This window comes from Yarrowia lipolytica, chromosome 1C (genome assembly GCF_001761485.1).
Source record: "Yarrowia lipolytica chromosome 1C, complete sequence".
NCBI lineage: Eukaryota > Fungi > Ascomycota > Dipodascomycetes > Dipodascales > Yarrowia > Yarrowia lipolytica.
This window is the reverse complement of record NC_090772.1, coordinates 566,571-593,487: the sequence shown is the minus strand read 5'-3', so window position 1 is coordinate 593,487 and position 26,917 is coordinate 566,571. Positions and strand designations below refer to the sequence as shown.

Genomic DNA, 26,917 nt, shown 5'->3' with positions numbered 1-26,917 from the left:
AATCCGCTTCCGAAATGATATCATCACACAGCCACAATTGAGCCACCCCTTCTCCACACACATGGCCAATTACTGCGATACTCAGCCACCACTCAGCCACCATCACTCAGCCCATACCATCATACGTCACGTTATCCAACCCAATCTTCCCTCCCTTTGTTAGCCGTATCCCGCATGCATTACCACGACACCTGCATCTTGTCTGTGGGATAGTCTAAAACCGCCTAAACACCTTGTTTCTGTGTCCACGCTCGCGCTTTATATATAGAGAAGGTGAGCCCTCCGAAAACGAGACATCTAATCACATAACGTACACAAACCATGCAACTCACCTCCGAAACCATTCCCCGCTACACTGTGCTCACCCGATACGTCCAGACCGGCCTCTCATTACTGTGCTGGTGTCTGGCCATCTCCGCCGTGGCCCTTATTGACGGAGGCTACTGGAGCACCGACGCCTACGGAATTGCCGTGGGCATCCTCACCTTCATCTGGCTCGCCTACGTCATGTTTGTGCCCGCAAGATACCCCAAGTACGCCAACGGCTTGGCTGCCGTGGTGGGCGAGGTGCTCATTAACATTTTCTGGTTTACTTCCTTTATTGCTTCCGCCGCCCAGCGAGGCCCCGAGTCGTGCAACTTCAGAGGCTGGGGAAACCGATACCTCAAGGACTGGGGATCCTCCTGTAAGGTCGCCAAGGCCTACATTGCCTTCGCAGCCATCACCTGGCTCTTTTTCATCTTCTCGACCTTCTTCGTCATCAAGACCTCCATTCCTCACTTTAAGATTGGAACCAACGCCGTGATCAATGCACCTGTCCTGGTCGGTGGAACTCTGGGCGCTGCTGTCGCCAGCGACCCCGAGGACCCTGAGGCTGCTGAGCGTGACCTCGAGGGAGGCCTCCAGCCTGAGGAGACTGTCCATGTGTCCGACGAAGCCGAGAAGGAGATCACCGTCGACCCCCAGGTCTCTCAGGTCGACCCCCACGTCTCTCAGGTGACCACCCACACCCAGGACCAGGAGACCGCCCAGGATCTCGGCACCGTCAAGATGCCCGATGAGACCTACCAGCCCTACACCTCCACTCTGGATACCCACAACAAGTAGAGATAGGCGTGGGCTTTGCAATTTGCTAACTGTAGTAGGACAACATCATCATCAACAAGATAAACATGCAATGTAATATTAATTTAATGGAGTATAAATGCAAGAAGCTATCGGTGTGCACCTACTGGTGCTTTATAGATTCTGTAGGTAGTGAGAAAAAAAATTTGTCAGAACTTCATTCTTATATATACATATCACATGTTGTTATAATATAGCGGGGTTGTGTTTTGTGTAGCCATGACGCTGTCAGTTGATTAGTGAGCAGCATGGGGAGCGTTAGGAAGCTCGAGAACAGACTCTCGGATGATCTCAAGACCCTTCTTCATGTCCTCATCAGTGATGACCAGAGGGGGAGCCAATCGGATGATGTTCTCATGAGTGGGCTTGGCCAGCAGACCCTTGTTGGACATGAGCACACAGAGGTCCCAGGCAGATCGGCCGTTGGCCTTGGACGAGTCGATGACAATGGCGTTCAACAGACCCTTACCTCGGACAGTAGTGACAATACCGTTGGACTCCTTGATGAGGGGCTCGAGGGCAGCTCGGAACTCGTTTCCAAGTCGGTCTGCTCGCTCGACGAGCTGCTCGTCCTTTACAACGTCCAGGGCAGCCATGGCCACAGCACATGCCAGAGGGTTACCTCCGTAGGTGGATCCGTGGGTACCGGGGGTGATCACGTCCATGACAGCGTTGTCGGCCAGAACAGCAGAGACGGGAGTGACACCACCGGAGATGGCCTTTCCAAGCAGAACCATGTCGGGTCGGATCTCGGAGTGCTCGAAACAGAGCAGCTTTCCGGTTCGGGCGATACCGGTTTGGATCTCGTCACAGATAAGCAGCACGTTATGCTTGTCACACAGCTTTCGGACCTGCTGCAGGTACTCCTTATCGGGGACAATGATTCCGGCCTCTCCCTGGATAGGCTCGACGAGGAAGGCGGCGATCTTGGATCCGGCGTTGTTGAAGGCCTCCTCCACATCGCCAATGTTGTTGTATCGCAGAGGCTTGGCGGTCTTGGGGTCAATCTTACCGTTGGAGTCGGGGATGAAGGGACCGACACCCTCAAGGTAAGGGCCGTAGTTGTCGGTGGCCTCGTTATCGGTAGACATGGAGACAATGGCGAGGGTTCGTCCGTGGAAGTTCTCAGTGGCAGCGAGCACCAGAGCCTCTCCAGCTGGGATGCCCTTCTTGAGGTAGCCCCACTTTCGGGCAATCTTGATTCCGGTCTCGACGGCCTCGGCTCCGGTGTTCATGGGGAGTACCTTGTCGAAACCAAAGTAGTTGGTGATGTACTCAGCGAACTCTCCAAAGATCTCAGCGTGGAAGGCTCGAGAAGACAGGGTCAGCTTCTGGGCCTGGTCACACAGAGCCTTGACGATCTTGGGATGGCAATGGCCCTGGTTGACGGCAGAGTAGGCAGACAGGAAGTCCAGGTACTCCTTTCCTTCCGGATCCCACACCTTGGCTCCTAGGGCCTTGGTGAACACCACGGGCAGAGGGTGGTAGTTGTGTGCGGAATGCTTGTTTTCTCGTTCAATGGCGGCGGTAGACATGTTGCGTGTTGTGTGGTGATGCGAAATGAAGTTCTAGGTTGTGTTTAGGTGGTCACAGTCAGGGTGTTATATACCTCGAGATGACCGCTAGGTATTGCACTTAGGGTCACGATTTACGTGCTGATGTACGGATTGAGTTTGTGTAGCACCTTTAATGCGCTCCGAAACAGGTATGTGGATAAGGGCTGTTTACCCTGTTGGGGTCCCCAACCCTAAACCTAAACCATCTCGAGAGCAGCAACATGCACCTCTTCCCCTAAGTACAGGAGATAGAGAGCCCGTTGCAGGTGGGGAGTGTGGCATGGTGCCGTTTAGTGGGAAAATTTTCCGGGCCGAATGGGCGGCGAGGGGGTATCGGTCACGTGAAGAATCACGGTCTGTGACCCACAAATAAGTTGGCGAATCAAGTTTCACCGAAACTTTGGACTTTCGTGTGTGTTCATTAATGAGCAACCTCCCAGCTTCATACCATAGCTACCGTCTCACGTGTTTATTGCAGACCACTCGTACTTTACGTCATAGTGGCCATTTGAGTTGGATGGGTTGGAGCCGTGTTTTGCGGTGGAGAAGGTACATAAAAGTACATTACTGTCGGATTAAAAGCGGTGGAGGACACGAATTGAGCGATTTAGAAGAAAACGCACGTTTCCGATTTCAGTTTGAGCCGCTAGAAGGGTTTCTGAGGTGGATGGTAGGTTTTCATAACTGCACAATGGTTAAGTTTGGCCTGATTCTACAGAGAAATATTAGCCGCCAAAATTGAAATCGGTGATGGGAAGGTGTTCGAACGCAGGGGTGATGTCATTGTCAATACTGCACGAACCTGTACTTGGCAGGGATTACGAGGCGGAACAAGTAATTGTTGGTATATACAGGTACGCACACAAGTTCTTAGTTGTGCCAATGTACTGTAGTTTCAGTAGTAAGTACGATGTGGGTCTCCAACTGCAGAGTTAAGTGGTAATGGTATTCTAGTAGACACAATTCGGGCGTTCCTGCTCTTGAATCATGGTTTATATACTGGTTGATATAAGTGCGGCAAAGCCCCTAGTAATTACCCATACCCAGCTGGACAATCAGGTAGACGTTGAGAATGGCAATGAAGAGCCAAAGAGCCCAGCACACAATGGCCAACACCCAGTGGTTGGAGTAGTCGAGCCATTGGGCTAGAACTGTGGTCTCGGAAGCGTCGTCGGCTGTCACACTGGGATCTCTGGCGACCTTCATGAGCTTTTTGGAGTTTGTAAAGTAGATGAGAGGGAAGGTGAGGAATGGGAGCAGCAGGGTCAGAGCCACCTGGGAGTAGTTGAGGGCTGAATTGAGACCCTCCTTGCCGACAGCAGCAGCTACAACCACACAGGGAACGACCGCGATGGATCTAGTGATTATTCGTCTTAGCCAAGGTCGAATTGTCCATCTCAGAAAGCCCTCAGACACCATTTGGCCAGCAATGGTGCACACGATGCCTGCTGACTGACCAGACAAAAGGAGAGCCAACATGAAAATGGTGCCTGCGCCCTTGGAAATGTACTGTCTGAGAAGTGAGTGGATTCCGTACAGATCGGCTGTGGAAGCATCACTGTTTCCGTACAGAGTGGCTCCACTCACAATGAGGATAGCCGAGTTGACAAACAGAGCCAGGGTGAACAGAGTGGTTACCAGCTCGATGATGGAGTACTTTAGACAGTACTTAATGGCCCCGATTGTTGGCTTATAGGCAAAGTACTCTTCTTCGGAGTCCTTTGAGCTGTCTGGAGCAGGGGCAGTTCCGTTAGCCACGTCCCATTCTCGAAGGCGAGGCTGGACGAGTCCTGAGCCAAGGAACAGAGAATGAGGCATGACTGTAGCTCCCAAAATACCTGCTGAGTCAACAATACCCGTTCCTTGAATCAGTGCTCGACTGGGAGCAAACCCGCGGAAGATCTTTCGGACTGACTGGTGGGGGATTCGACAGAGAAGGATAATAAAGCAGATGGAGACACCCAGAACGAGAGCAGCAACAGCATACTCAAAGAACCGGACCACTCGCATTCCTCCACCAGGTCTGTAGGCAAACAACACGATCAGAACATCAACAATGGTCATACAGACCCCTGCGATCAGGGGAATGTGAAGCAGGATATCTAGAGCAATGGCAGTACCAATGACCTCAGCGATATCAGTAGCAACAATGGCAATCTCTGCAAAAATGTAAAGAGTTATTGACATCCATTTGGGTAGGTATTCTCGGCAACATCTTGCCAGGTCCATACCGGTGACGGATCCCAGCTTGATGGCCAGAGACTGGAGCACAAGAGCAATGATAGAAGACAGCAAGATGACAAAGAGTAGGGCGAATTGATGGTTGGCACCACCAGCAACGGCCGTGGAATAGTTTCCAGGATCCATGTACGCCACAGAAACCATGAGACCTGGACCCAGGAAACGCACGTATTTCAGAAACGCCATCTGGATGGTCTGAAGCACAGTAGGAGCAAGGGGGGGAGGGGGAGGAGCGGAAGGACACGCGTGATTAATCACTTGGTCCTTGGGCCCCTCAGATCCTCCACTGCCGTTCTCATTGACACTGCGTTCCTCAATCGCGTCCAAGGGTATCCCTTTCCCTCCGTCTTCGTCATCGCAACCTGTCGCAGGTTTGGGCACGTTACCAGAGCTGAAAAACACGTTAGAAATGAGATTGGAGTCGAATCGTCGGGGGTTCTGGTTGTACCCGGGCCGAGCCCAGGTCTTGTCGGTGTCTTTGGTCGGACAATTCATCTTTAGTAACTATAGCTACTAGAGGTTGTAGTGTAGATCGCCCTGCATTATCGTCTGGCCGAATGACGAGAGTTTTGGTTAGTGTGTGTGCGGCTGAAGCCGGGAACGGGAAGTTCCGGGTGCGCACATTCGTCAGAGCGACTATGTCATGATTCTTTAGATAGAATGGTCAATTTGAAGCATTTTACTAATTGAAAATACCATCAAAACTGCTGCTCATATCTTCCTTCTATCTTTAACGGCTCCATTATATTAAACACTCTTTTTTCTTGGCATTAGTGTAGGCTCACTTAGAGTTCCGATACCCCCCAAGGTGGCCCCTTGGAGATGCGGCCAATAGCATTACAGTGCGGCGAAGGAAGATTGACGGTCTGGAAGAAGTGCGCGATATCTCAGATCCAGAACAACATGGAGGATATACATTTTTTCTGTCAACGCAGTGTTTTTTTCGATACGTGTACCAAAATGGAGCTACAATTACGGAGATTCGAGTGGTAGCATCCAAAGCATTACTTTGTAGATATTACATTGTCAACGAGTCGTGCATAAAAGGTATACTAATTTGAATGGCTGGAATGTGGTGTTTTTTTTCTTCTACAGTACTGTAGCTACAGTATTTTAGTTTCCGTGTGATATCTCCATAGTACAATGAATCCCAGGACTATGTACCTCAGGACCCCATTCTCCTCTCATTTCGTCCGTGGTCGATCTTCACGCTAGAAGTCCCCCCTTCATGGTCCCACTGAATATGCACTTCCCCACAGCGGCTAATGGGAGTGGAGAAGAACGCCAGCTTACATAAGCCCCGATGTCTCCAAGAATATGTTTCGAAATGTTCAAATTGTTCAGTGGCTCCCCAACGGTCATTGGCATGACGTCGACATACATGGAGACGACCTCTGTTGGGCTCTGTCTCTTGGCGCAAGTCGGCGGAGTATGTAATTGTACGGTTACTCCTGGTGAAGATTGCACCGTAAGAGGGATTTATTATTGCAGGATGGCATTCGGAGTCTTCCGATCATGGAAAAGAGTGTTCTTGTGTCGCTTTTTACTCGTACTGGGATCGGTAATGGGATCACTTTTCTGGACCGGAACAAGTCTCCGAAGTTGAAAATAAATAAAATGCACCGTTCCCAGTACAGTAGTGATTGAGTTCTCCACAGAGTTAAAAAGGGGAGCCGAGAGGAGAATTAGGGGGCGAGTAAAAACGGGCTATTGTGGTTGGATTTTCAAGGTTGAAAAAAAGAAAATATATATTAGATGGTAATTATAACATGTTTTACCCCTTCAAACATAATAACTCATCATATACTGGGTTTGAGACTCCTTAACAACTGACCGTTACAGATAAACTCTAATCAGGAGGGTAAAAAAATTTGTTCCTGTTTCTCAGCTTCCGTTTTGAAGTCGGTACACTCAACTCTCCGCTTTGCAGTATTTTCCGTGCGCCAAAATAGGAAAAATAGAATGGAAACAAAATGAATGAAAAAAATGAAAAAAATGAAAAAAAACTGAGAGAGCCGCGGCCAACACACCGTGCAGAAAACTTGGCATTTAAGCGGGTGAAAAAGCTGCACCAATGCTGAGAGCGCTGCTGAAGTTCGTAGAGCCACGAGGAGACGGGTCAGCACTATCGTGTCGCTATAGGATCGTCACCACTTTACTGTTCTACTGTCTACCTTTTTGCTTTCCGCTGTTGGCACTTCCTACAACCTGACACACTCTTTTTGGTGGATATGTCGTACAGGATGTCTCCTTTTTAGCACGTCGCTGTTAGGGGTCAACTGCTCCGCCGAACGTAACCTTGTTTGAGTGGGTGAGAGAAATAAATATCATTTTATCTCGAGATATTGGTAATTAACCGGTGGTAAAAAGTACACAGAAATACTCCTCTTAAACAGGGCTGTATTTTCATACCACCTTCGTCTCATTTCACCACCCAAATCTTCCAGTAATGCCGTCCCCCTCAGAATCCTATGTCTCGTCATGCCAAGGAGTGCTTGTTCCATTTGTTTGCACCTGTCAAAACAGACGTCCAAATCGGGTGGAAAATGCACCAGCCGATAATACCGCAACTGTCAAGATGGAGCTGAGCGACCCAAGTGTTTGCGATCGTCCTCTATCTACAGTGTTGCCCCAAAGCCCGTACGATCAGCGTACCCCACAATAGGCATTGACATTGGGTTAACGGATGTACGGCTGAGAACTTTGATAGGGGCCTAGATGAGACTATAACTACTCTTAAGTGAAACTCGCTCTTCACCCAACCACCATACAATAGACACTCATGACCGGCCCTCGCACCACTCATAATTTACATATTAATCCGCTGTCTGGTCAATATGTCTGTTTACACCACTACATGGCGCTTTGTTGGGGCTTGGCTTGTGTCGGTGACAGCCAAATATGTCAGTCTACACAAGTACATATGCTGGCTTCTTTGTATGAGCGCATGTCGATGTGCTTGTCTAGGCCACATTCGACCTTCCATAACCTGAACCTTGCACTTTCCGCCGCGCTGTCCAATCAGCAGTGTGGGCACCTGTCACTCCATAAACAACAGCGTATATATAGTCTTGGGGTCGCTTTTCGGGCGCCTCCAAAAAAAACTGCTCCCTTTTTTTCCCCCTCCAACACTTGTACCATACCCAAAATGAACAAGTTCGCCACTCTCGCCGCTCTCGTCGTTGTTTTCTTCGCCCTGTTCACCCAGGCCGCTGTCATTGAGAAGCGACTGCTGGGCCACAAGATCGACCCCAAGTACCCCCTCAAGTTCGACATTTTCTCCAACTCCAACCACTGCAACGGTGCCCGAATCAAGTCCATCACCATCAAGACCGGTGCCGCCGAGAAGTGCTACAAGACCGAGCGATTCAACTCCGTCTACGTTGCCCCCTCCAACGACTGTGAGATCCGAGTCTTCAAGGACCACAAGTGCCGAGGCGACCCCGACTACATTCTCGAGACCCAGGGAGGCAACGCCACCTGTTTCTCCGACACCAAGAACGCCCGATCCGTCATGGCTGTCTGCCAGGAGTAAGTCCACAACTCAAGCTCTCAAATTTCATGCCTACTTGTCGATAGATGATGGCATCTAGGCCTTTTAATATTAATGTCCATGGTAGCTTGGGGGACAAGTAGCGATAGACACTGTAGCAAACGATACCTCAAGTACAATCATTTCTGTAGCCTGTACATACTGTGTACAAGTCGAGTACATGTGAATTGTCTTAATTAGTTAGAATGTGTAAAAAAAAAAAAAGCACAAAGTATGGTACTTCGGAGACTGTTTCAGATATGATGGCCATTTCTGTCTAACTGGAGGTCACTGTAAGGTAAAAGTACAGCACATACAGTACATACAGTATTGTACAAGTACAATGCATTAATGACCTTGTTGCACTTTTTTTTTCTCATACAATTCAACTCATTATAGCAATATCAAGGATAATTCCAAATAATCGACTGTAACTACTCGGATGAGTTCACACGGTGGTTCATATAATGCACACTTGCCATCGTTGGCTCATCTGTTGGAAGGGTCGAGCCTCTTCCTTCAACACCTCTCCAACTATCACTTGTTGAACGAAAACCTGGACGTGAGTGACACCACTAGTTTCCATTATGAGGGACGATTCACTCAGCTGAATTTTTTCAATCGGATGGAGTGTTCAGTCGAACCCTCCACTAGGGTGCGGTGACTCTCCTGATGAGTCTCTCTGTTAGAGAGAAGAGTCTGGTTATTGGAAAGACTTCCAGTAGGTGATATGCAAGTCGTTAATGCATTTGTTATGGTATATCTAAAAAGTTTTGTTATTTTTTCAACATCACTCAAATAAATTTCATGAGTCTTAACAAAAATGTGCTTTCCACTCTGAAGACCTGGACCCGACCCAAGACGCTTTGCAGGAGCCCCCTTGTATATAAAGCGGGCTGGAATTTGCACGTGTTTGGAGGGGGCTCTTAACATGTCAGATTTACAACTCCAGTTGGTGAGATCGTTTTGACAACGAAGTAGTGCGCTCATCAGTGGTCTCTTCAAATGCTGACTGGATCATGCTTCTCCTCATTGGTGATGATGCATAAATTAGAGTCGACGCTCATAGGGAATTAGCGAAGATATCGAGAAAATCGACATTCAAAAGTAACCGAAATGTCCCCATGATCTCGTCAGGTAATCCCCTTTCTATTTGTGAACAATTACTCGACCAACTACCATTCCTATCCTGGCTGTCCTCTACATCAGAATTAACTCAGGAACTGAACTCTACCATTACAACTACACTCAGTCGTCATCATGAAAAGAAGCCGAGATGAAGACCTCGAAGATACCTGCAGAGATTTTGCACCAACTCCAAATACCTATCCAACCACTTATACCTGCTCGCTGCACCCCGATCCAATCTCTTTTGCGTCATTGGAGGCCTTCGAAAGTCATTACTCAACCAGCCATACTTGGACATGCACCACTTGTCAGGCCAGGTTTCCGAGCGAAAAATTTCTGAATCTGCATCTGGACGAAGAACACGACCCGTTCGTAGCGATATCACGTGACCGCGGCGACAAATATCTTGCATGTTTTGAGGAGGGCTGTGATAAACGGTTTGCAGAGTACAGGAAGAGGAGGATGCATCTGGTTGACAAGCATGGGTATCCGAAGAACTTCAGGTTTGGACTGGTGACAAAAGGACTGAAGGAGGGTGAGGTTTCGCTTTTGAAGCAGTGATGAGTCGAGGATGAGCAACTCAGGGCTAGACGGGTGGTTGTGAGTTTTTGGTTTCCAAACTCACAATGGGCACGTCTGAGGGGGATATCGCAAGCAGTGCTGTAGAGACGACGAGATCGACACAGCGCCAATAACTTTACATGTATACACATTCAACTGCCGATTCTGGCCACATACACTAACCATTCATCAAGGGTTATACAAATACATTGCATTATGTTTACATCTATGCTATATGAACCGCACTGGTTCATGTTAGGGATCGGTCTAATAGCAACTATGGCTTAACGACCTTCTTTTTCTTCTTCTTGAGAGGTTTTCGACCCAAACCAGCCAAAGTCTTCTCAGAGTAGGTAGTATCGCATGTAGGACATCTTCTGTTGCTGGGAATCTGGCTCATGATACACAGACAGACAGAGCAGACATAGCCAATATCCACCACCTGTTTAGTCAGGAAACATGCTGCTCGAAAGTCCACATTGGACTGGGTGGGCAGCACAATATGGGGTCGTAAACTGGGGTCTGAGATAAAGCCCGATAGCAGATACTGAACCAAACCCTTGGGTGTTTTGGAGTTCTTTTCACTGATATCCATGTAGATGCCGTGTGTCGAGTCGCATGCTTGTTGCAGAAAGACCTGGTCGGATCCAGGACCCAGTTTGCACACATCGACGGGGATCTTGAGCTTTTGGGCGGCGAAAATGCAGTTCATAGTAGGGATGTATTGGATGGTTTCGTTTTTGTGTCCGACGGTGAGCAGCAGGATCCTTGCTCGCATTCTCGACTCGTCCACAAACACATGTTTGTTTATGAACCCTAGAGCTAGACTCAGTGCTCCGGAGATGGCCGAGTTGTGTTGTTTCTCCTCCTCCACGTAGTTGGTGTGGTTCAGCATGTTCCACAGCTCCGTCTGCACAACCTCGTCCACCGTCTTGAATTGTCTGTACATGGAGTGGTCCTTCTTGCTGGGTGCCTGTTCTCCATCGCTTACACTCTCCGATCTCTCTTCTCTCTCCTTTGATCTAGTCGATTCAACGCCGCTTTTAGGAGGATACAAAATTCGAGCACCACTGGCGTTGTATCCAATCACATTAACGCTGTTGGAGTTGTGCAGAGCCAAGTGGGCGTTGATGAAGACGAGAATGGAAGCCACAGCCTCCGAGATGGATATTTGCGACTTGATTTCTTCCCACGACGGCACATGGGCGTCAATGATGATCGACAACAACGACGGCGTGTCGTCCAGAGTCTGATCCTCCGTGTCCTTGAGCTGGCGGGACGTTCCATCAATGGCGTTCATGGTGGTGGAGGAAGGCTTCGGTGTCTGAAAAGTAGATGTTAGATAGAGGATTTGAGTTTGCTGATTTGAATGAGCTGCGAAAGTACCAGTACAATCCTGTCTTGTACTTGTACGAGTGTACAGTTCTTTTTACACGTGTATAGGGGTGGGTACATATTGATGTGATCATGTGATATAATTAGTTGATACTGTACTGTGAGTGGGATTACTTATCCAGTTCCTTTCTTCTCGGTCTCCATCAAAGCTTAGTCATGTCATATTTCAGTGGTCAGCCAGCCTGAACTTACCTCCCTACAATATCGTGCCAGTAGAGTGAATCGAACTCACGCCACTGCCCATACAATTGTAACATGTCGCTCTATCACACTCAGGGTTCGTATTTGAAGCTGTTATGCATCACTGATCGGTTCGAAACTCGGCCCGGATCTTCAATCCATGGTCCAAAGTGCTCAGAATGTCCCGGCTTCCACTTCCGCTTCCTCATTCTTCTTTTCATTTCATACACCCCGTCTACAAGTAGTGCCTTCCTCATAACAGAGTTCGAGTCTCATGCAGGTCTAAACCTCCACTGATATTTTTCATTTAAGCGTTCACCTCATTTTCGAGTTTTGGCCTGACCCCTATATACCCCAAGACACTCCCCAAAATGGCCGCCACCAACAGACAGATCTTGACGCAGGGCGACCGGTCATACGCCAAGAAAAAAACTAGCCAGTTTGGCGTGGATGAGGTCTCCTACGACGCCGCCAACCGGAAGGAGTACCTGACGGGCTTCCGAAAGCGAAAGCTGCAACGAAAGGAAAAGGCGCAAGAGAAGGCCAAGGAGCAGGCGCGGCTGGACCGGATCGCCGAGCGGAAAAAATTGCGAGACGAAAGAAAAGGTGACCAGGAAAAGGAGCGAGCTCGAATGCAGAAGGCCATGAAGGATATCGAGAGAGCTCGATCGGGCTATTTCAGCACTGACGACGAGAAGGATTCTGATTCTGGCGACGAGTCTGAGGATGAAGAGGAGGACGAAGAGGAGGACGAAGAGAAGACTTTAAAGAAGTCGAAAAAGTCGTCTAGCACTGATGAAGACGACTTCTCCGACTGGGAGGGTATCGATAAGCCCGGAGTGCTCAAGAAGCAAAAGAAGAAGTACGTGGACGGTCAGGGAAAGAAAACCACGGTGACCATTGAGGCCGTGTCCCTTGATTCCGATGATGAGGACCAGAACAACACATATGTGGACATGTCCAAGGCTGACGAGGTCTTGAAGGAAAGCTTGGACAAGGCTGGTCTGGCCGCTGTCTACTCCGGCATGGCTGAGCCCAAGGTCAAGAAGCTGGTCAAGAAGACCAAGAAGAAGTTCCGATACCTGTCTTCCACTGAACGAAAGAAGAACCTGGACAAGGAGCGAGCTCGAGCCAAGGCCAAGCGAACCAAGAAGGAGTAGGACACGTTGGACCGTACTGGTAGATAGTTTATTGCATGCATGTATTATAGGATAGCCAGGAATAGGGCGTAGATATGGTTGGAGTGAGTTGTAACGAGTTTCAGTGTGTTGCGTGTGATATGAATTCAACACCGAAGTGCGAACTTACTACGTATATATCTACAGTACATACTGTACTATTATCAGATCATTAGCCGTTACTCCTGGATAAATAAAATGCTCGAATACTTCTTTACAGCATATACACAAACTCCTTCTGGGTCTCACTGATGGTCGCATGATTTGTTCCACTGATGCGTCGTCGTTTCAGAAAGAAGACAATACCCAGAGTACCAAATACCGAAGCGATCATGAACCCCATGTTGATCCAACATCCCCGTTTGAAGAGTGGACCATCTGTTGAGGTGAAGACTCTCAGGACCAGTACTCCATACCAGCAGCTCACAGACGAGAAAATGGCGAAGGACATGAGTCGCTTGTTTCTGCCCTGAACATTACTCCCCAGCCATCCACAAAGAGAAGCAAAGGCAGCAGTTGCATTAGGAATCGTGAACCAGCCCCCTCCGAATTTGATCCACCAGTTGTGTTCTGAAGGCTTGCACAGAATAAGTGCCCATCCAATGATGCAGAAGAGATAATTCATGAGCAGAAACGGGGACAAAACTTTTTTCTGGGCAACCAAATACCCCTGAAAACTTGACCAAATGACACCAAACACGAGAATAGTCCATATGATCAACTGTCCCAAGGCTGCGGTATACTCCAACTCTTCAAAAGTCGCACTTTGAACCTGTGCATAGCATGACACCAAACAGGAGTATGTAAAGAAGCCAAGGATGGAGATAAACCAAACCAAGGGATCTTTTGCAGCGGAAATCAGACCTTCTAGAGGTGTCTCGGTCGGTTCAATTGGGTTTCCTCCTCCGTAATCTTCTTCAGTAAGTGTCTTGAAGACGTTGAATGCCTGCTCTCCGTACTTCGATATCCATTTTGGAGAGTAAAAGTTCTCAGGGAGCATGTACCAGACCACCGGAGCAAACACTACTGAACATAGGCCGGCTATAAAAAAGTCCCAAGACCATCCGGGTTTGCCTGCATTGATGAGACGAATCGCGATGGCCAGCATAGTGAACAGGGGGACCATGAACCAACTTCCACCCCAGACACAACCGACCACAAAGTGAGCCTCGTATCGGCCATGGTGTTCATAAATCATGTGGAGAAGAGCAGGCAGAGCAAAGCTCATACATGCTCCCATTACTGCTCTATCACAAATCAGCCCTGCATAATTGGTACAGAGACCCAGAAGAACAATGCACAGACCCCAACAGAACATTTCAACACCAATAAACACTCTAGGCGAGACTCTGAGAAACAAAAATGCCAGAGGAACTGCCAAAGTTGCATAGGGAAAGTACAGGGCAGCCTCAGTCCACTCAAATTGGGTATCGGACAGGTGGTTGAACTCCTGAAGCTTTCCTCCCTGAGCAGGCCCAATAACGTCACGTGCAACCAGATGGGCCACGTAGAACATTTGCAGCTGTCCGGAAATGGCTAGTGTTGTGTTTCGTCGGAGCTTTTTGAAACTGTTGGTTTCGATAAGAGTCCCTGACTTCTGAGAAGTTGTGTCAAGGTCTCGTTGCGACTTGAGACTAGGGTTCTCTGAGCCTGACAGAGGTGTGGGTAGTTTTTCGGCGTCCATAGTTGTTCATCTTCTCTGATCTCGCCATCCATTCAATATATATATCTCTCCATTCCTTAGCTCTTCCATCACGCAATGAAAAACTGTGGCGCATGAAGAGATTTAAGGAGTATCTCTATTGCTGAGAAGGGTGCTGTGCAAGAGAAGAACCATCTATTGCTCTTAAAACACCTATTGGTGGAGAAGGTATCTACTGGAATGTCTGTAAGCAAAAAGTAAACAGTTATTATGCTCCTTTCAAATCAATTGCACATTTCCCAGTCTCTCCCACTGCTCTCCTCCACGTCTACTTTCCCAGGATATTCAATTGACCTCGCCTTCTAACACCGTTTCTAGAAGCTCAGCCTCGTAACGATATCAGAGTTGTCCAAGAACCGAGAAATGCCACTGTAAAGAGAATATCTAGACAGCTTCAAGGTTTCTACAAGTAGATCAGCTCAACGTTTGTACAGTTGAGAACCTCTTACATCTCGTTTAAGGTACGCAATGCAGGGATTTGCGGCTACCAAAAACGTGTCTTAGAGCCTGGTATGAGGTCTTTGTCCACTGAAGACTTGATAAATGTATCGTTTTTCACGCTCGCATCCGGCTGGAAGTCATATTTATCTTGCCAACGGCACATTTCAGCCTGTAATTGTGTCTCCATTCATACCTCCGAGAAAAGACAACCTTCATAGAGCCGAGTTATTTAGCAATCAGTAAGTATTATCAACTCAATACCAACTCAAAGAGCTCGCTAAAAGTCTTCCAAGTGGCTTTCAGAACCTTGCAAAAACCTACACTTTGTCCAAAAGATCTCCAAACTCGCTCCAGGCCGTTTAATTGAACGGTGACCTTATCCACTCTCATTCGGAGTCATAGAAAGTCACTATTCTGGTAAATATTGCTCTTAGGAACTTGAAATTCGTACTGGAGAAGTTTTTAACAGGTTTTAATCAGTAAAAACAATTACTAGATCCCCAACTGCTCTGTCGAAAGTTCAGCGTCACATCCAGCGATCTCTGGCGGAGTGCATTAGATTAGCGCGTTTTAACGGTCTCTTCCAGCCCTCCGAAAGTCGACTCAAGAGCAGATAATAACTCTTGACAAGTACAATTGCATCATTACAAACACCCTGACAAGCCTCAGTTCTTATGTGTCCAACACTCCTTCTACATACTTTACTCCTTCATCCATTATTTCCACCCCACTTTCTCCACTAAAAGGTTAACTATAAGATTGTGGCTTGTGAGAGAAATAGACAAACTTTGGTGGAGGTGAAATGTCGTCATGCAGAAGCAAAGAGATCTACGTGGGGAACGGTAAGAGATAATATGGACAGTCACATGAACTAAAACCAAAGCTATACAACTTCGACGGTTCTTATCCAGGTTTTAAGTGATTTGTGTATTAGTGTATTAGTACTGTAGTTGTAGCTACCCTCTGTTTACCCAATTGTTGAACATCTCAGTCTGAACCAGTGCCTTGAAGAAGGCCACTTTGCTGACATCTCCAGAGCCATTGAACTTGAGTCCCATCTCCTCCTCGCAAATGAGATTAATCTCGTCACTGCGACCACCAGAACTCACAGGCGTAGAAGAACCGCCTCTACCAAAAACAGCATACCGCAAAGAGTAGGTGTTTTTAGAAGCATGGGTGAGATCCTTGTAGAAGTCCAGGGACGAGAAGATGAATGAATCATCCACAGGAACAAGATAGCGAGACAGCAGACTGAAAATACGAGACACAATCGCCTGGAAATGGTTGGTGATGTACTCGTCAATCACCTGGTCCGTCACCTGACTGTCGTTAAATAGAACAACCATATCAGCCAGAAACTTCTTATCAGGAACGAGATACTTGGGTGCACATTTCTTCGTCTGATTACGAAGTTGATAATCTTCATCGTATTGCACAGGAGGTGATGGTTGTCGAGGAGACGAGTCGTACCACGAAGACAAGGACGGCATTGATATCTGGTTACGTAAACGAGAGAAAGTCGACTCGCGTGGTTTCTGGTCTCTAACCTTGGGATTGTGAATGGAGTCGGGTGAAGAGCGGCCGTTAGTAAGCGAGTTCCGCGGCGACTCGCGTGATGACTCACGTGGAGAATTGATAGACTTCCGTTTTATATCTCGTGATCGGTCACGTGGTTTAGGAATGTTCTCTTTCTGACCTTTGTACTTTTGTCTTGGCTTTAGTTTCTTGTTCAAGTTGAAAGTGCTCAACAAGATTAACAACGAATCGTCAGCAGCCTCCTTCTTCAACAAGAAGGGATTAGTAAGCCCCGTGATCTTGATTGTAGGGTCAGTCGATTGCGTGTGAATAGTCACGTAATCGCGAACCTGTTCATACGGATAAACCATGGGATAGACCATGTCGAGCATACAGCTGACCAAACTAGACACGAGGTGTGGTGAAGAGGCATAGATGGTCACATAACGTTGAAGTAGCACGGCCTCGAACAGTGTGTACAGATCAGAAACGTCTGCAAGAAGTGGAAGCAGATGGGTCCAAGAAGAAAACCGAGTGAAGGGAACAATGGTGTCTGTGATGTGGGTTGTTTGGGTCACGTGATTCGTTTGTACACGTTCGTTCTTGTGGGTGACGTGGGTGCCCCATTTTAGACTAATTACGTCCCCAAAGAAGCCCACGTCTCCATCTACTCCTGGATCGGGCCATTTACTCATGAGTTCAATAGCCGTTTCAATAACCGGGTAACGGTCGACCATGGTCTGATTTGTGTTTAGGTAGGACTCTGTGACGACAGTCTCGAGGCACGTGATGAATAATCGGGGCAGGTAGTGCTCGGAAATTATCACTAGACTCTCCTGAGTATATCCTCTTGGACTTTCTGGGTCTTTCCTTTGACTGAACAGGGTGTATCCAAATAAAGTGGTTCCTTCAGCGTCGTCGTATCTGAACACGTGACCTTCTCTTAGTTCTCCCTCCACAGGAGTCTTTTCAGGCAAACATGAAAAACAGATTGTATGAAAGTCCTGTTCCGAAAACTTGACCCTTGGTGCAATCAGTTTCAGATCAGGACCTATATCCACATCGAACTGGACCACCAGGAAGCATGTGATCCAGCGTGACAAAAGTTGTCTAGTCTTTTCTGGAATCTCGAGCTGGTTCTCCACAGCTAGACTCTCGTGGATCTTGTATGAGCTGGTGAACGATGATGGGATTCGTTTTGCCATGGTGTGGGAAATGATACTATATCGAGCAGTGTAATTGTCCCTGAAGAATCAACAATGGTCCGTTTAAAACGGAAGTTGCAGTCACGTTGTCAGCTGTTCGTATAGAGCCACGTGATAGTGTGTCAAGGTCACGTGAATGTCGTTGTTGTCTCGCAAGTCGTAGTTGCGCAGGAAGGCACCGTGTCGGAAGGGGTATGGGCTGACTGGCGTGAATTGGCGGCTTTATCGGTCACGTGGCGGGCTGAGTGTCGCGATTTTGGTCACGTGATTGGGTTTGTGTGTCGATTCGGAGCTCGGTCGTTATTCTCTCGAGGTAGCTAACTGGAAATGAACTGATCCCCCTAAGTTCCTGGGCTCCTCAGACATCATGTGGATTCATGCATGATAACCTAAATGCAGGGGAAGATCAAAACACGGAGTCCAACTATGGGGGTCGAGAGTGGGGGTAGTAGGAGTTGAATGGGGGCTGGAAGTGGTAGAAATAGATTGAGTAAATGTGTGTAGAGCCTTTCGAGATTCGATTTGCATCTTTAATTACTCCTTTTCAATTGTAACGAGTTCTGTGTTGTAATGGGAATCGAACCCCGGTTGTTTGAGGTGGTAGTTGGGAGCGAACAGGATGCTCAACTGTGCAGTTCATAGATGTTGAAGTAATTGGTAAGTAACAGTTGGAATGGTTTTTTCGAACCCACCGAGTACCCATCGAATCTCCAAGGAATCACCTGAAATCTACCAAATAACGACGACTAACAGATTTCTCCATACAAACCATTCTGTATCGCTTCTCTTAAAATGCCGCCATCTTTTTCTGCCTCTTGATCTTGTCCTAAACAAGGGATGTATTGTATGTACTGTAAGGACATATTCCAGCTTGTTGAAAAAGAAGAGAAAACCAGATGGAATGTACTACTTGTAGTACAACTTCTTAGCTGGAACCCATTAAGTAAACAAAATAAGCAGGAGTCTTTTTTTCACAATCCCTACCATAACTGCTCTCCAATGGCCTGGAAGTTGTGCAACTTTCTTGGTTCCACACCGTCCGCTTTACCTGGGAGATACAAAGAAAAGAAACAAATAGAAGCCCTCAGCGGTCTTCTTTTCGAGTCCCGCATACCTTCCCAGAATTTAGCTAATGGGCAACTGCCTCTTGTTTCAGGCTCTGAGTTACGTACTGTACATTCAGTGTACCTACTGAACTGTACGGGTACTGTATGTACTGTACACCAGCCTCCTTCGAGGCTCCATCGGTTCTGGATGCCTTTCAACTCTAACATGCTCGGGTTTTCGTGTAAGTGAGTCTTGATAGGAACTTCATAGAGGAGTGGCTCCGTCTCTGGGTGGAGGAGGAGGAGGGGTGCTCCGGATTGTATGATCCTTCTACCTCACCGCTACAAGTACAACATGACCAAGCGGCATCATCAAACTCGCACATGTTTGACATGTTACATCAACTCAAAAAAAAGCATCACAGGACAGCTGCGAAAGAAGAGATCGAATTTTGAACATATCGCCAAGTTGTTGGGGTTTAAATATCAATCTAAAACCGTGAATGACTAACGGTAGAGTTGATTCAACTATTCGCTCTTGGCTTGCCTCTTGGCTTCAATCAAACGCTCCCAGGGCTACTGTGGGCTAACATTCTGTCTTGCATCAAAAAGCAACTGATATCTGCACTCCTTCCATGCAGGTCCCCCATCCTGGAAAGAGCCGTTTATACGACCCTGAATAACCCAAATTGAACGTTCCGCCACTAGACCTATACATGCGGAAACGGCTGTAATCTGCGGAGACACACTAGTTGATAATCGGGGCAAATAATAAGAGGACAGCTCCGTAGACGTGATTAAATGTCTCACACACTTCAAAACAGTTGTATAGGACATCCATATATCCCCACCAGTCTGCACAATTGCTGGGGTTACATCGAAATAAACTTGAGATCGACACAACCTCGAGGGACAAATATCAAAGGAGCTAGCCATCTGAATTTGTAGGATCAAAAAGGTAGAAGAAACACATTAAACATTTATAGATGCTTTGAGCTCTTCCAAATCCACTTATCAACTTCTCATCTCAGTCAGACAACTACAATATCCCCAAATTACTCTTCTAACTTTACCATCCTCCACCTTGTGCCAATCTTGCAGATCATCATCATGGTACCTTGCCATGACGTTAAGACACTTGTCCCAGGCACGTTTGAAACCTCCAATGTTGCACCAGGGGCGAGTCGGGATCTCTTTATGATTTATATAAGACTACCGTGGGATCTGCTGTTGTCTCCTCACAAAAACTCCAACAATGATCTTTAGCAACATTCTCCTTTCTACTGTGGCTGCTGCCGCAGTTATCAACCTGCCCCTCAAGGCCCGAGACCTCTCGGACGCCCCTGAGATCGCTGCCGAGCTTTTCAAGCGACAAGCAGGTGTTTTCCACAGCACCCAAACGAAGGGAGACATCTTTTACGAGGCCGAGATCGAGATTGGAACCCCTCCCCAGAAGGTCTCCGTCTGCTTCGACACCGGATCCCCCCTTCTGTGGGTGCCCGGATCTAACTCCACCCAATGCAAGGATAGCTGTAAGGGACGAACCTACGATGTCAGCAAGTCTTCCTCCTGGCAGTACCAGAAGGAGGGAAAGAATTGGGGTGGAACCGGAAATTGGGGTAAGGATACTGTGTCCTACGCCGGACAGACCCTCGAGGACTTCAACGTCTGGGTCTCCAAGGACAAAATTGCCAACTCCCAGGGTATTTTTGGCCAGTCTATCTCAGACAACAAGCACGGCTCTTTTATCCAAGGTCTCGCGGACTCTGGAAAGATCTCCCGAGCTGTCTACTCACTCAACGCCGAGAAGCCCGTCCTTTTTGCCGACGCCTCTACCAAAGGAGTTGTCACCAACGTCTATTATGGAGGTTTCGACAAGGCCAAGTACGAAGGTCCTCTGACCACCATCAACTGCAGCCACCCGGGTGGCTACGGCATGCCTCTGGGCGGTTTGTCCATTCAGGGAGAGGAAATTCCCGAGGAGAAGAACAAGCGACAAATTGTTCTTGATACCGGAGGAATCAAGGTCCAGTACTCTAACAATACTGTCGAAGCTCTCAGTAAGAAGTTTGGTGGTGAAGGACAGTTCTCTGAGGGAGCCTGGGAGGTCGGTTGCGACCAGAAGCCCGAAATCACCTACCACTTTGGAGAGACCAAGATCGACATGCCTCTGTCTGACTACGTCTCCAAGGGCAAGGATGGCAAGTGCCGAATCAACAAGATCCATCTTTCCGGCAACGATGTCAAGACCTTGCTCACCGGCCCCACCCTGATCTCTCGGGCTCTGGTCATCTACGACAACGAGCGATCTCAGATCACCATAGCCAAGGCCAAGTACACCGACGAGACCGATGTTGTTGAGATTACCGGCGACATTCCCGGCGCCGTCCCCTTCAAGCCTTAGGACTTTTGTAATTATTGAGATTCTCCATATTGACAGTGAAGAGTAGATAGACCGGGAGTTGTAGAAAAGTGATAAGGTAGTAGATATATACCGATTGGGCATTGGTGATAACCACTTGTAGCAAGTCTGAGACACCTTATAATGCCTATAGCTGTCTCTGGTGGTCCAGAATTTGTGTATCATTGATGCGACAGTGGTATCTTCGAATGGTGTGTTAGGTGAGTAGAACGGAGAACGCAAAACCCAGTGACGTGAGCACATGTGCACCTATATTGAGATTTTCCAGTAACGCAATCATTAATTATTCAGATATCTGAGCCAATGCGATATACTCCTTGATTTCTCCTCCTAGTTTTTTCCTCTACCCTACAAACGGTACAGTACATACTTGATGTCCTGAGACACCCGGGCCACTATTACTTTGACTTATCAACTGAATTTGCCACTTCATTACCATATTTACTTCACTACAACTAAATTCCTAACTATTAATGTTTTCGATCCTTAATTTTCCGACCTGATTATTTTACCAACTCTATTTGACACCTCACATTGCATCACCAACAATTCATTTGCGATCTTCCTCCACACAACAACACAAATGGCACCCATCAAATACCCTTATTTGTTGTCCAAGTAAGTATGCGAGATGAAGCGACAGTGGAAAACGGTCATGTGACAGTTGGACGAGCATAGTCGAGGATCTGAGATCTGGTGGGCGAAGTGCCATATTGAGATCGGTGCCATGTTGAGATCAGACGGAACCGACGATATGGGGGATGGGAAGAGAGTCTGGAAGAAGCTGGATCCACGTGACTCGTGATTTCAGTTCTTTCTATCCCCTCTCGGTATTTGGTGAACGAACACGTTACGTGAAGCAGGAGCTGTGGGTGGTCAATCGACTCTTCACACGCATCGGGCAGAACACCAAGGAGCTGCAGGATTCCACGTCACATGGCTCGATGTGGATCTGTGTCTGGTGATCACACTTTGCATAGTGTATGGAATTCTGGAGCTCACGTTTTTCATATTGTTTTGAATCCATGTCGTGCGGGTTGGTCGTCCATGTCATTGGATCAGCCCAAGCACGCAGGCTGTCCCTGCATATCCAACATCGCTGTACATTCTTCACTCAGATGGCTATGCGCGGTCATGTGTGTCTTGACACGACTCATACTAACCCAGATGGCTGGACCCTCTGTTTGCCGTGACCATCGGAGTGCTTGCCTACGGAGTGTTTGAGCAGCGACACGGCCGACAGGAAGGTCACCGACTGATCGACCTCGTCCAGCGAAAGTGGGACCGGGATATTAACGGAAACGTTACCAACTTTCTTCCTATTGAGGACAACAAGGAGTAAGTAGAACTGACGATGAAAAATACATGTATATATGATTGAGACACCGGTTTGGACTGATCTTGAGGGTGATCCGAGACTAGACTGGACAGACTGGCTGTCTTGTACGAGAGAAATGTTGTTTGCGCGACAGAGTTGTAACTGTCGCTTTAGTAGAGTCTATAGTCCGAGACTTATGCCTCGAAACATAGAATCACATGCTTGAACTTGATGTTGAGTCGTATGGCGGGAGTTAAGAAGACCCGTACACCGAACTAGCACCTAGAAGCATCCTGACAGTTATGGAACGTACTACAGTGCTTGTATGTATAGCTGGTGGGTGGAGAGTTTGGATTGGGGTGTATGTTGCAAGCAAACACCGTGTCCACCGCGAGCAGTCATTAGAAACCATCAGTCTTCATTGATCAATCTCCTGATCAAGTCCTAAGTGCAATCCTGGGCCATTATATAGAGATATATGTACTCGTAGGACCGCATTCTCATTTGTTGAGGTTGGTGCAATTTGTATATATCATCATGTCTTCCATTCAACAAAATACATCTATAGTGTAGTAAGTGTATGGACTGAGTCATGGTGAAGCTATAGGAGTGTATTTATACGATATGTACATGTACACATGTACATATAGATAATATCTCGGGCACTTGAACGGAATGGGAAGCAGTCTGTAGACATGATCAATATGTCTCCTTTGCAATAGCTGGTGTCTTGGTTCAAAAATCGCCTACGTAGTCCAAATCACATGTGGCTATGGGTGGTTATTATCTATGGATATTTTCTGGCCTACAATGTAACATTGTTGTGCATAGACAATGGAACTACAATGTAGACAGGAGGAGAATAACGGGCGCTTAAACAATGGACGAGCAGATAATATTTGACGATGATGGGAAACGTCTCCAGAAATTGACTGTCACGGTCTGAACTCTTGGTAGAGGTATCTCTTGTCATGGGTAGAACACTGACTGGGAGGTGAACAATAAAAAGTGAGTCTCATGGTGGTTTTGAGACACCTAGCTGCTTAATTCTCAAAAAGGGCCATAATTCCAAGTGAGAAAGAAATATTTGTTCATCGTGCAAATGATATATCTTCTCGAAACACTCTTTAACCACTTTAGTTGACCATATCACAGATATAGACCTGATGGAAAATCTCATGACACTATTGGCCGGAGGTGGTGGGCTGAGGATGAACTACAGTATGTACAGTAGTATTGCACCACCAGTAGCTTGTCTGTTTCTCGTGGCGTGTGTCTAGGAGTTTGTATAGAGCCTCCGCTTGAGTCCATGGGTGGGATATTATCTGAGACCCCGTTTCTGGCAAAAATAAATAAATATCGTCGATAATATCTGCCAACTTGGTAATCGTAATATCGCGTAATATCTACGACATGGATTTGGGGTCTTGCACGAATCTCTCCAGCGTTCGTGTCTCCATTGAAGCCTGCCATTTGTCAAACTTATCTGATTCTCCAGGATGTACTTAGTTGTGCTTTTGACGTAATCAATCTACAAGTAGGGGTAATATACTCTCGGGTCAGATTGATATAAGCATTAGTATGCATTTTTTGGGGCCGAAAAATAGTGGAATCTGTACACGAACTTGAGCGAGACCATTGCACCTGTATTCGCACCATCACCACGTGTATCATATCGCACCAACCGGTAAAATACGGTACTTTGGCTGCCTCTTTGATGGATTAGGATAACGCAAGCAGTTATCCTGGTTGTACTCCACCTGGTTGCCAACACGGCACCCGGCTCCTGATGATTAGCGAAGAACTACGTTACTAATCCTTGATCGTCAGCGGGGTAAGTGTATAACTGTTGCAAGGTTTAAAAAGATTCGGGGCAGCTCAAATTCAATAATTCAGGCTCAAGGGGCCTAGGGAAAAATGGATCGGCTCGTATCGAGCCTGTTTGGGTGGTGTGCAGGGTGCATGTGCATCATGTGGCAAAATATCTGGAATAACTGGGAGGAGATGGACGAAAACCGTAGACGCAGATTTGGCCGGATATATGGCGAGTCTCGTATCCGATCTGTCGTTTGCGGCCCTCCCCATCTCCGTACCTTCCCCAGATCTCGCCGGGACCCACACTGGTTGCCTGGGATATGCACCTGTACCCCATGTCTCAGATGAATTATTGCACAGGACACACACAAGGTTTCATGGGGGGAAGAAGAAAAGAAGGGCCAAAAAAACCAAGACAGGGAACAGTGACAAACAACAGCCATTGGCTGCTTCTCCGAAAGCAGGGTCTTGGAGGCGGAAGCTCGAGGTTTGTTTCTGGACCGGCCTGAGACAAGCAAGAGGCACACATGAGAGAAACCATGCATTTCCGGTTTCGGGAGCGCTCTTACCGAAGTTCCTTTTTATTTTTTGTTTTTGATTTTTTATTTTTTGGCGGGAAAAATTAATCACGAAATTATGAAATTAGATGCCGGCAACAAAAGTATTGTTCCAACGATATAAGCGGCTAACAAACGGCCTTCCGTGGACAGGACTAGTTTTAGTGGCTATCTAATTTCGTGGCCGCTCGCTCCATGATCGTCGTACGGATCGACACGAACAATGGCCACTCTACAATAGTGCTATGGCTTTGGGTGGCCTTGTCTTGTTACGATCGTCCTTGTGGGGTACACTACAGTGTCTATCAACGGGGCTTGTTCGGGCCCCGTAATAGGGTCGCTTATGGTGGTCGTATACGGGCATCTCCTCTGACAAGAGTGTGGAACAACCATAGAAGCCTGCATCTATCTGGAAATGTGGAGAGCAGGAGGGTAAAAACCACCTGTTCATGGGCTAGATCCGCACGTTACATGCACTGAGAGTAGACTAGCCGCAAGAAAAATTACGTGTGCTGTACTTTACTTGTACCGGTAGGTCTTAGATGAATCTATTTGCCATCACTGAGAACAATAGCGGATCGAGTTGAAGATCCTTCCCCCTATCGTGGCTCGTTCTGTTAACCTCTTCATGGATGACCCAACCTCTGACCCAACCTCAACCTCCCCACTCAAAATAAAAAAAAAAAAAGTATGAAGATGCACAAGACATTGCTCGCGACCACTGTCTGAGACAATACTGTATCCGCACATAGCCGGAGCGGGTTATGACTCCATCACCACACTACTACAGTTTTTTCCGTTTCTGCCTGGCCCGATAAGCCCACAAAAAAGCGCTCGCCTGTTTCTAGATTTTTGCCTTCTATGAACGGAAAAAAAGTAGCTCATACGACAGGTTTAGCTCCAAGGCGTAGGTTTCTTAAATGAACCACCACCGAGCTAGAGCGTAGCATCTATGACGGCGTGGTATTGGATGGTGGTGGTGGTGATTACGATGATGAGCGTAGATTCAGAGCTCCAACTCTACTTTGGTCGGTTGAAATGTCCATCTGTCGTGAAAAATTGCACCCCTTACTTTTGCCGTCAGGCCACCCGCTTGCTCTATCTGCGACCCCTCAAACTCACCTGCCTACCTGCAGCAATCGATTGTTCTGCAGGTGGTGGCCCTGCAACCTTATTTTGTACCTTCTCGTACAAGCAGGTAGATATATATATAAGTCTGTATCCTGGGAGGTAGCTGACACCATCCACAAATACGACACAGCTGAGGCTCAGTACACTCCTTATCATGACCTCAGTTCTCCTTTCCTACAACACATCGCACAACAGCTATCTGTGCCGACGCTGCTCCTCGTGCAACACGGACATAACAGAGGACCTCTACTCGCGACATAAGGTCCGATGTGTGTATGAGGAGTTCATGCGCGAGAAGGCCAAGAAAGAGGCTCTGCGACACGCCATTAAGAAAAATCAATGAGCAAGTGTCACACGTTTCACATGACAACACTGCAGCATCTGAGCTCACACGTTCAGACTGAGCTACAGATGCACATACACACACACACACACACACACACACATACATATTGTACGATATGGGGTGCAGTTGTACGATACATACTTGTAACCCCGTATTACTGTACCGAACACTGGTGGAATACCACCCCCGAGCTGGTCTCGTTATTTATTTATTGAATGAATGGAGTTTATGATGCACCTAATTACAATCTCAATCTCGTACAAGTAGTCTTCTATCTATCTCACCGTACACTCGAAGGTAAAGTACGTAGTTTCTTTTTACGAATGGTCTCAGAAACGGGCAAAGCATATCCCCGTTGCAGAATAAGTACTTATCCAAAGTGAAAAAGCCTCCATGGCCAAGGCGGATATTCCCTCAAGGCATGGGCGGTTGATATTGGGGGTCTTTGTGTCAGATAAACCCCAGATAAGACCTGTGGATCGTGCTAGTCGAATTAATTTCCACTTAAAATGGAGATGTAATG

At 47.4% G+C, this 26,917-nt stretch overlaps 12 protein-coding genes across 12 annotated transcripts; 7 read left to right on the top strand and 5 right to left on the bottom strand.

Moving 5' to 3' along the window:
* Positions 1 to 321: 321 nt before the first annotated feature.
* On the top strand, positions 322 to 1,107 carry YALI1_C05931g (uncharacterized protein; the record flags this gene model as incomplete). The annotated part of the gene is made up of 1 exon (XM_501442.3): positions 322 to 1,107. The coding sequence occupies one exon, from the start codon at positions 322 to 324 to the stop codon at positions 1,105 to 1,107; it is 786 nt and encodes a 261-aa protein (XP_501442.3).
* Positions 1,108 to 1,361: 254 nt separating this feature from the next.
* Positions 1,362 to 2,660, bottom strand: YALI1_C05908g (uncharacterized protein; the record flags this gene model as incomplete). The annotated part of the gene is made up of 1 exon (XM_501441.3): positions 1,362 to 2,660. The coding sequence occupies one exon, from the start codon at positions 2,658 to 2,660 to the stop codon at positions 1,362 to 1,364; it is 1,299 nt and encodes a 432-aa protein (XP_501441.1).
* A 1,047-nt stretch (positions 2,661 to 3,707) lies between these two features.
* On the bottom strand, positions 3,708 to 5,417 carry YALI1_C05880g (uncharacterized protein; the record flags this gene model as incomplete). Its single annotated transcript, XM_501440.3, has 1 exon — positions 3,708 to 5,417. The coding sequence occupies one exon, from the start codon at positions 5,415 to 5,417 to the stop codon at positions 3,708 to 3,710; it is 1,710 nt and encodes a 569-aa protein (XP_501440.1).
* Positions 5,418 to 7,704: 2,287 nt separating this feature from the next.
* YALI1_C05857g (uncharacterized protein) lies at positions 7,705 to 8,457 on the top strand (the record flags this gene model as incomplete). Its single annotated transcript, XM_501439.3, has 1 exon — positions 7,705 to 8,457. One exon carries the CDS (start codon positions 7,705 to 7,707, stop codon positions 8,455 to 8,457), a length of 753 nt encoding a protein of 250 aa, XP_501439.3.
* Positions 8,458 to 9,714: 1,257 nt separating this feature from the next.
* Positions 9,715 to 10,143, top strand: YALI1_C05837g (uncharacterized protein; the record flags this gene model as incomplete). Its single annotated transcript, XM_068282205.1, has 1 exon — positions 9,715 to 10,143. One exon carries the CDS (start codon positions 9,715 to 9,717, stop codon positions 10,141 to 10,143), a length of 429 nt encoding a protein of 142 aa, XP_068138306.1.
* Positions 10,144 to 10,420: 277 nt separating this feature from the next.
* Positions 10,421 to 11,443, bottom strand: YALI1_C05820g (uncharacterized protein; the record flags this gene model as incomplete). Its single annotated transcript, XM_501438.3, has 1 exon — positions 10,421 to 11,443. The coding sequence occupies one exon, from the start codon at positions 11,441 to 11,443 to the stop codon at positions 10,421 to 10,423; it is 1,023 nt and encodes a 340-aa protein (XP_501438.1).
* Positions 11,444 to 12,089: 646 nt separating this feature from the next.
* On the top strand, positions 12,090 to 12,878 carry YALI1_C05813g (uncharacterized protein; the record flags this gene model as incomplete). Its single annotated transcript, XM_501437.3, has 1 exon — positions 12,090 to 12,878. One exon carries the CDS (start codon positions 12,090 to 12,092, stop codon positions 12,876 to 12,878), a length of 789 nt encoding a protein of 262 aa, XP_501437.3.
* Positions 12,879 to 13,110: 232 nt separating this feature from the next.
* YALI1_C05789g (uncharacterized protein) lies at positions 13,111 to 14,580 on the bottom strand (the record flags this gene model as incomplete). The annotated part of the gene is made up of 1 exon (XM_501436.3): positions 13,111 to 14,580. The coding sequence occupies one exon, from the start codon at positions 14,578 to 14,580 to the stop codon at positions 13,111 to 13,113; it is 1,470 nt and encodes a 489-aa protein (XP_501436.3).
* Positions 14,581 to 15,995: 1,415 nt separating this feature from the next.
* YALI1_C05757g (uncharacterized protein) lies at positions 15,996 to 17,759 on the bottom strand (the record flags this gene model as incomplete). The annotated part of the gene is made up of 1 exon (XM_501435.3): positions 15,996 to 17,759. The coding sequence occupies one exon, from the start codon at positions 17,757 to 17,759 to the stop codon at positions 15,996 to 15,998; it is 1,764 nt and encodes a 587-aa protein (XP_501435.1).
* Positions 17,760 to 17,813: 54 nt separating this feature from the next.
* Positions 17,814 to 18,080, top strand: YALI1_C05756g (uncharacterized protein; the record flags this gene model as incomplete). Its single annotated transcript, XM_068282204.1, has 2 exons — positions 17,814 to 17,844; positions 17,887 to 18,080. 2 exons carry the CDS (start codon positions 17,814 to 17,816, stop codon positions 18,078 to 18,080), a joined length of 225 nt encoding a protein of 74 aa, XP_068138305.1.
* Positions 18,081 to 20,060: 1,980 nt separating this feature from the next.
* On the top strand, positions 20,061 to 21,209 carry YALI1_C05734g (uncharacterized protein; the record flags this gene model as incomplete). The annotated part of the gene is made up of 1 exon (XM_501434.3): positions 20,061 to 21,209. The coding sequence occupies one exon, from the start codon at positions 20,061 to 20,063 to the stop codon at positions 21,207 to 21,209; it is 1,149 nt and encodes a 382-aa protein (XP_501434.1).
* Positions 21,210 to 21,988: 779 nt separating this feature from the next.
* YALI1_C05710g (uncharacterized protein) lies at positions 21,989 to 22,569 on the top strand (the record flags this gene model as incomplete). Its single annotated transcript, XM_068282203.1, has 2 exons — positions 21,989 to 22,095; positions 22,395 to 22,569. The coding sequence occupies 2 exons, from the start codon at positions 21,989 to 21,991 to the stop codon at positions 22,567 to 22,569; spliced, it is 282 nt and encodes a 93-aa protein (XP_068138304.1).
* Between the last annotated feature and the right edge of the window lie 4,348 nt (positions 22,570 to 26,917).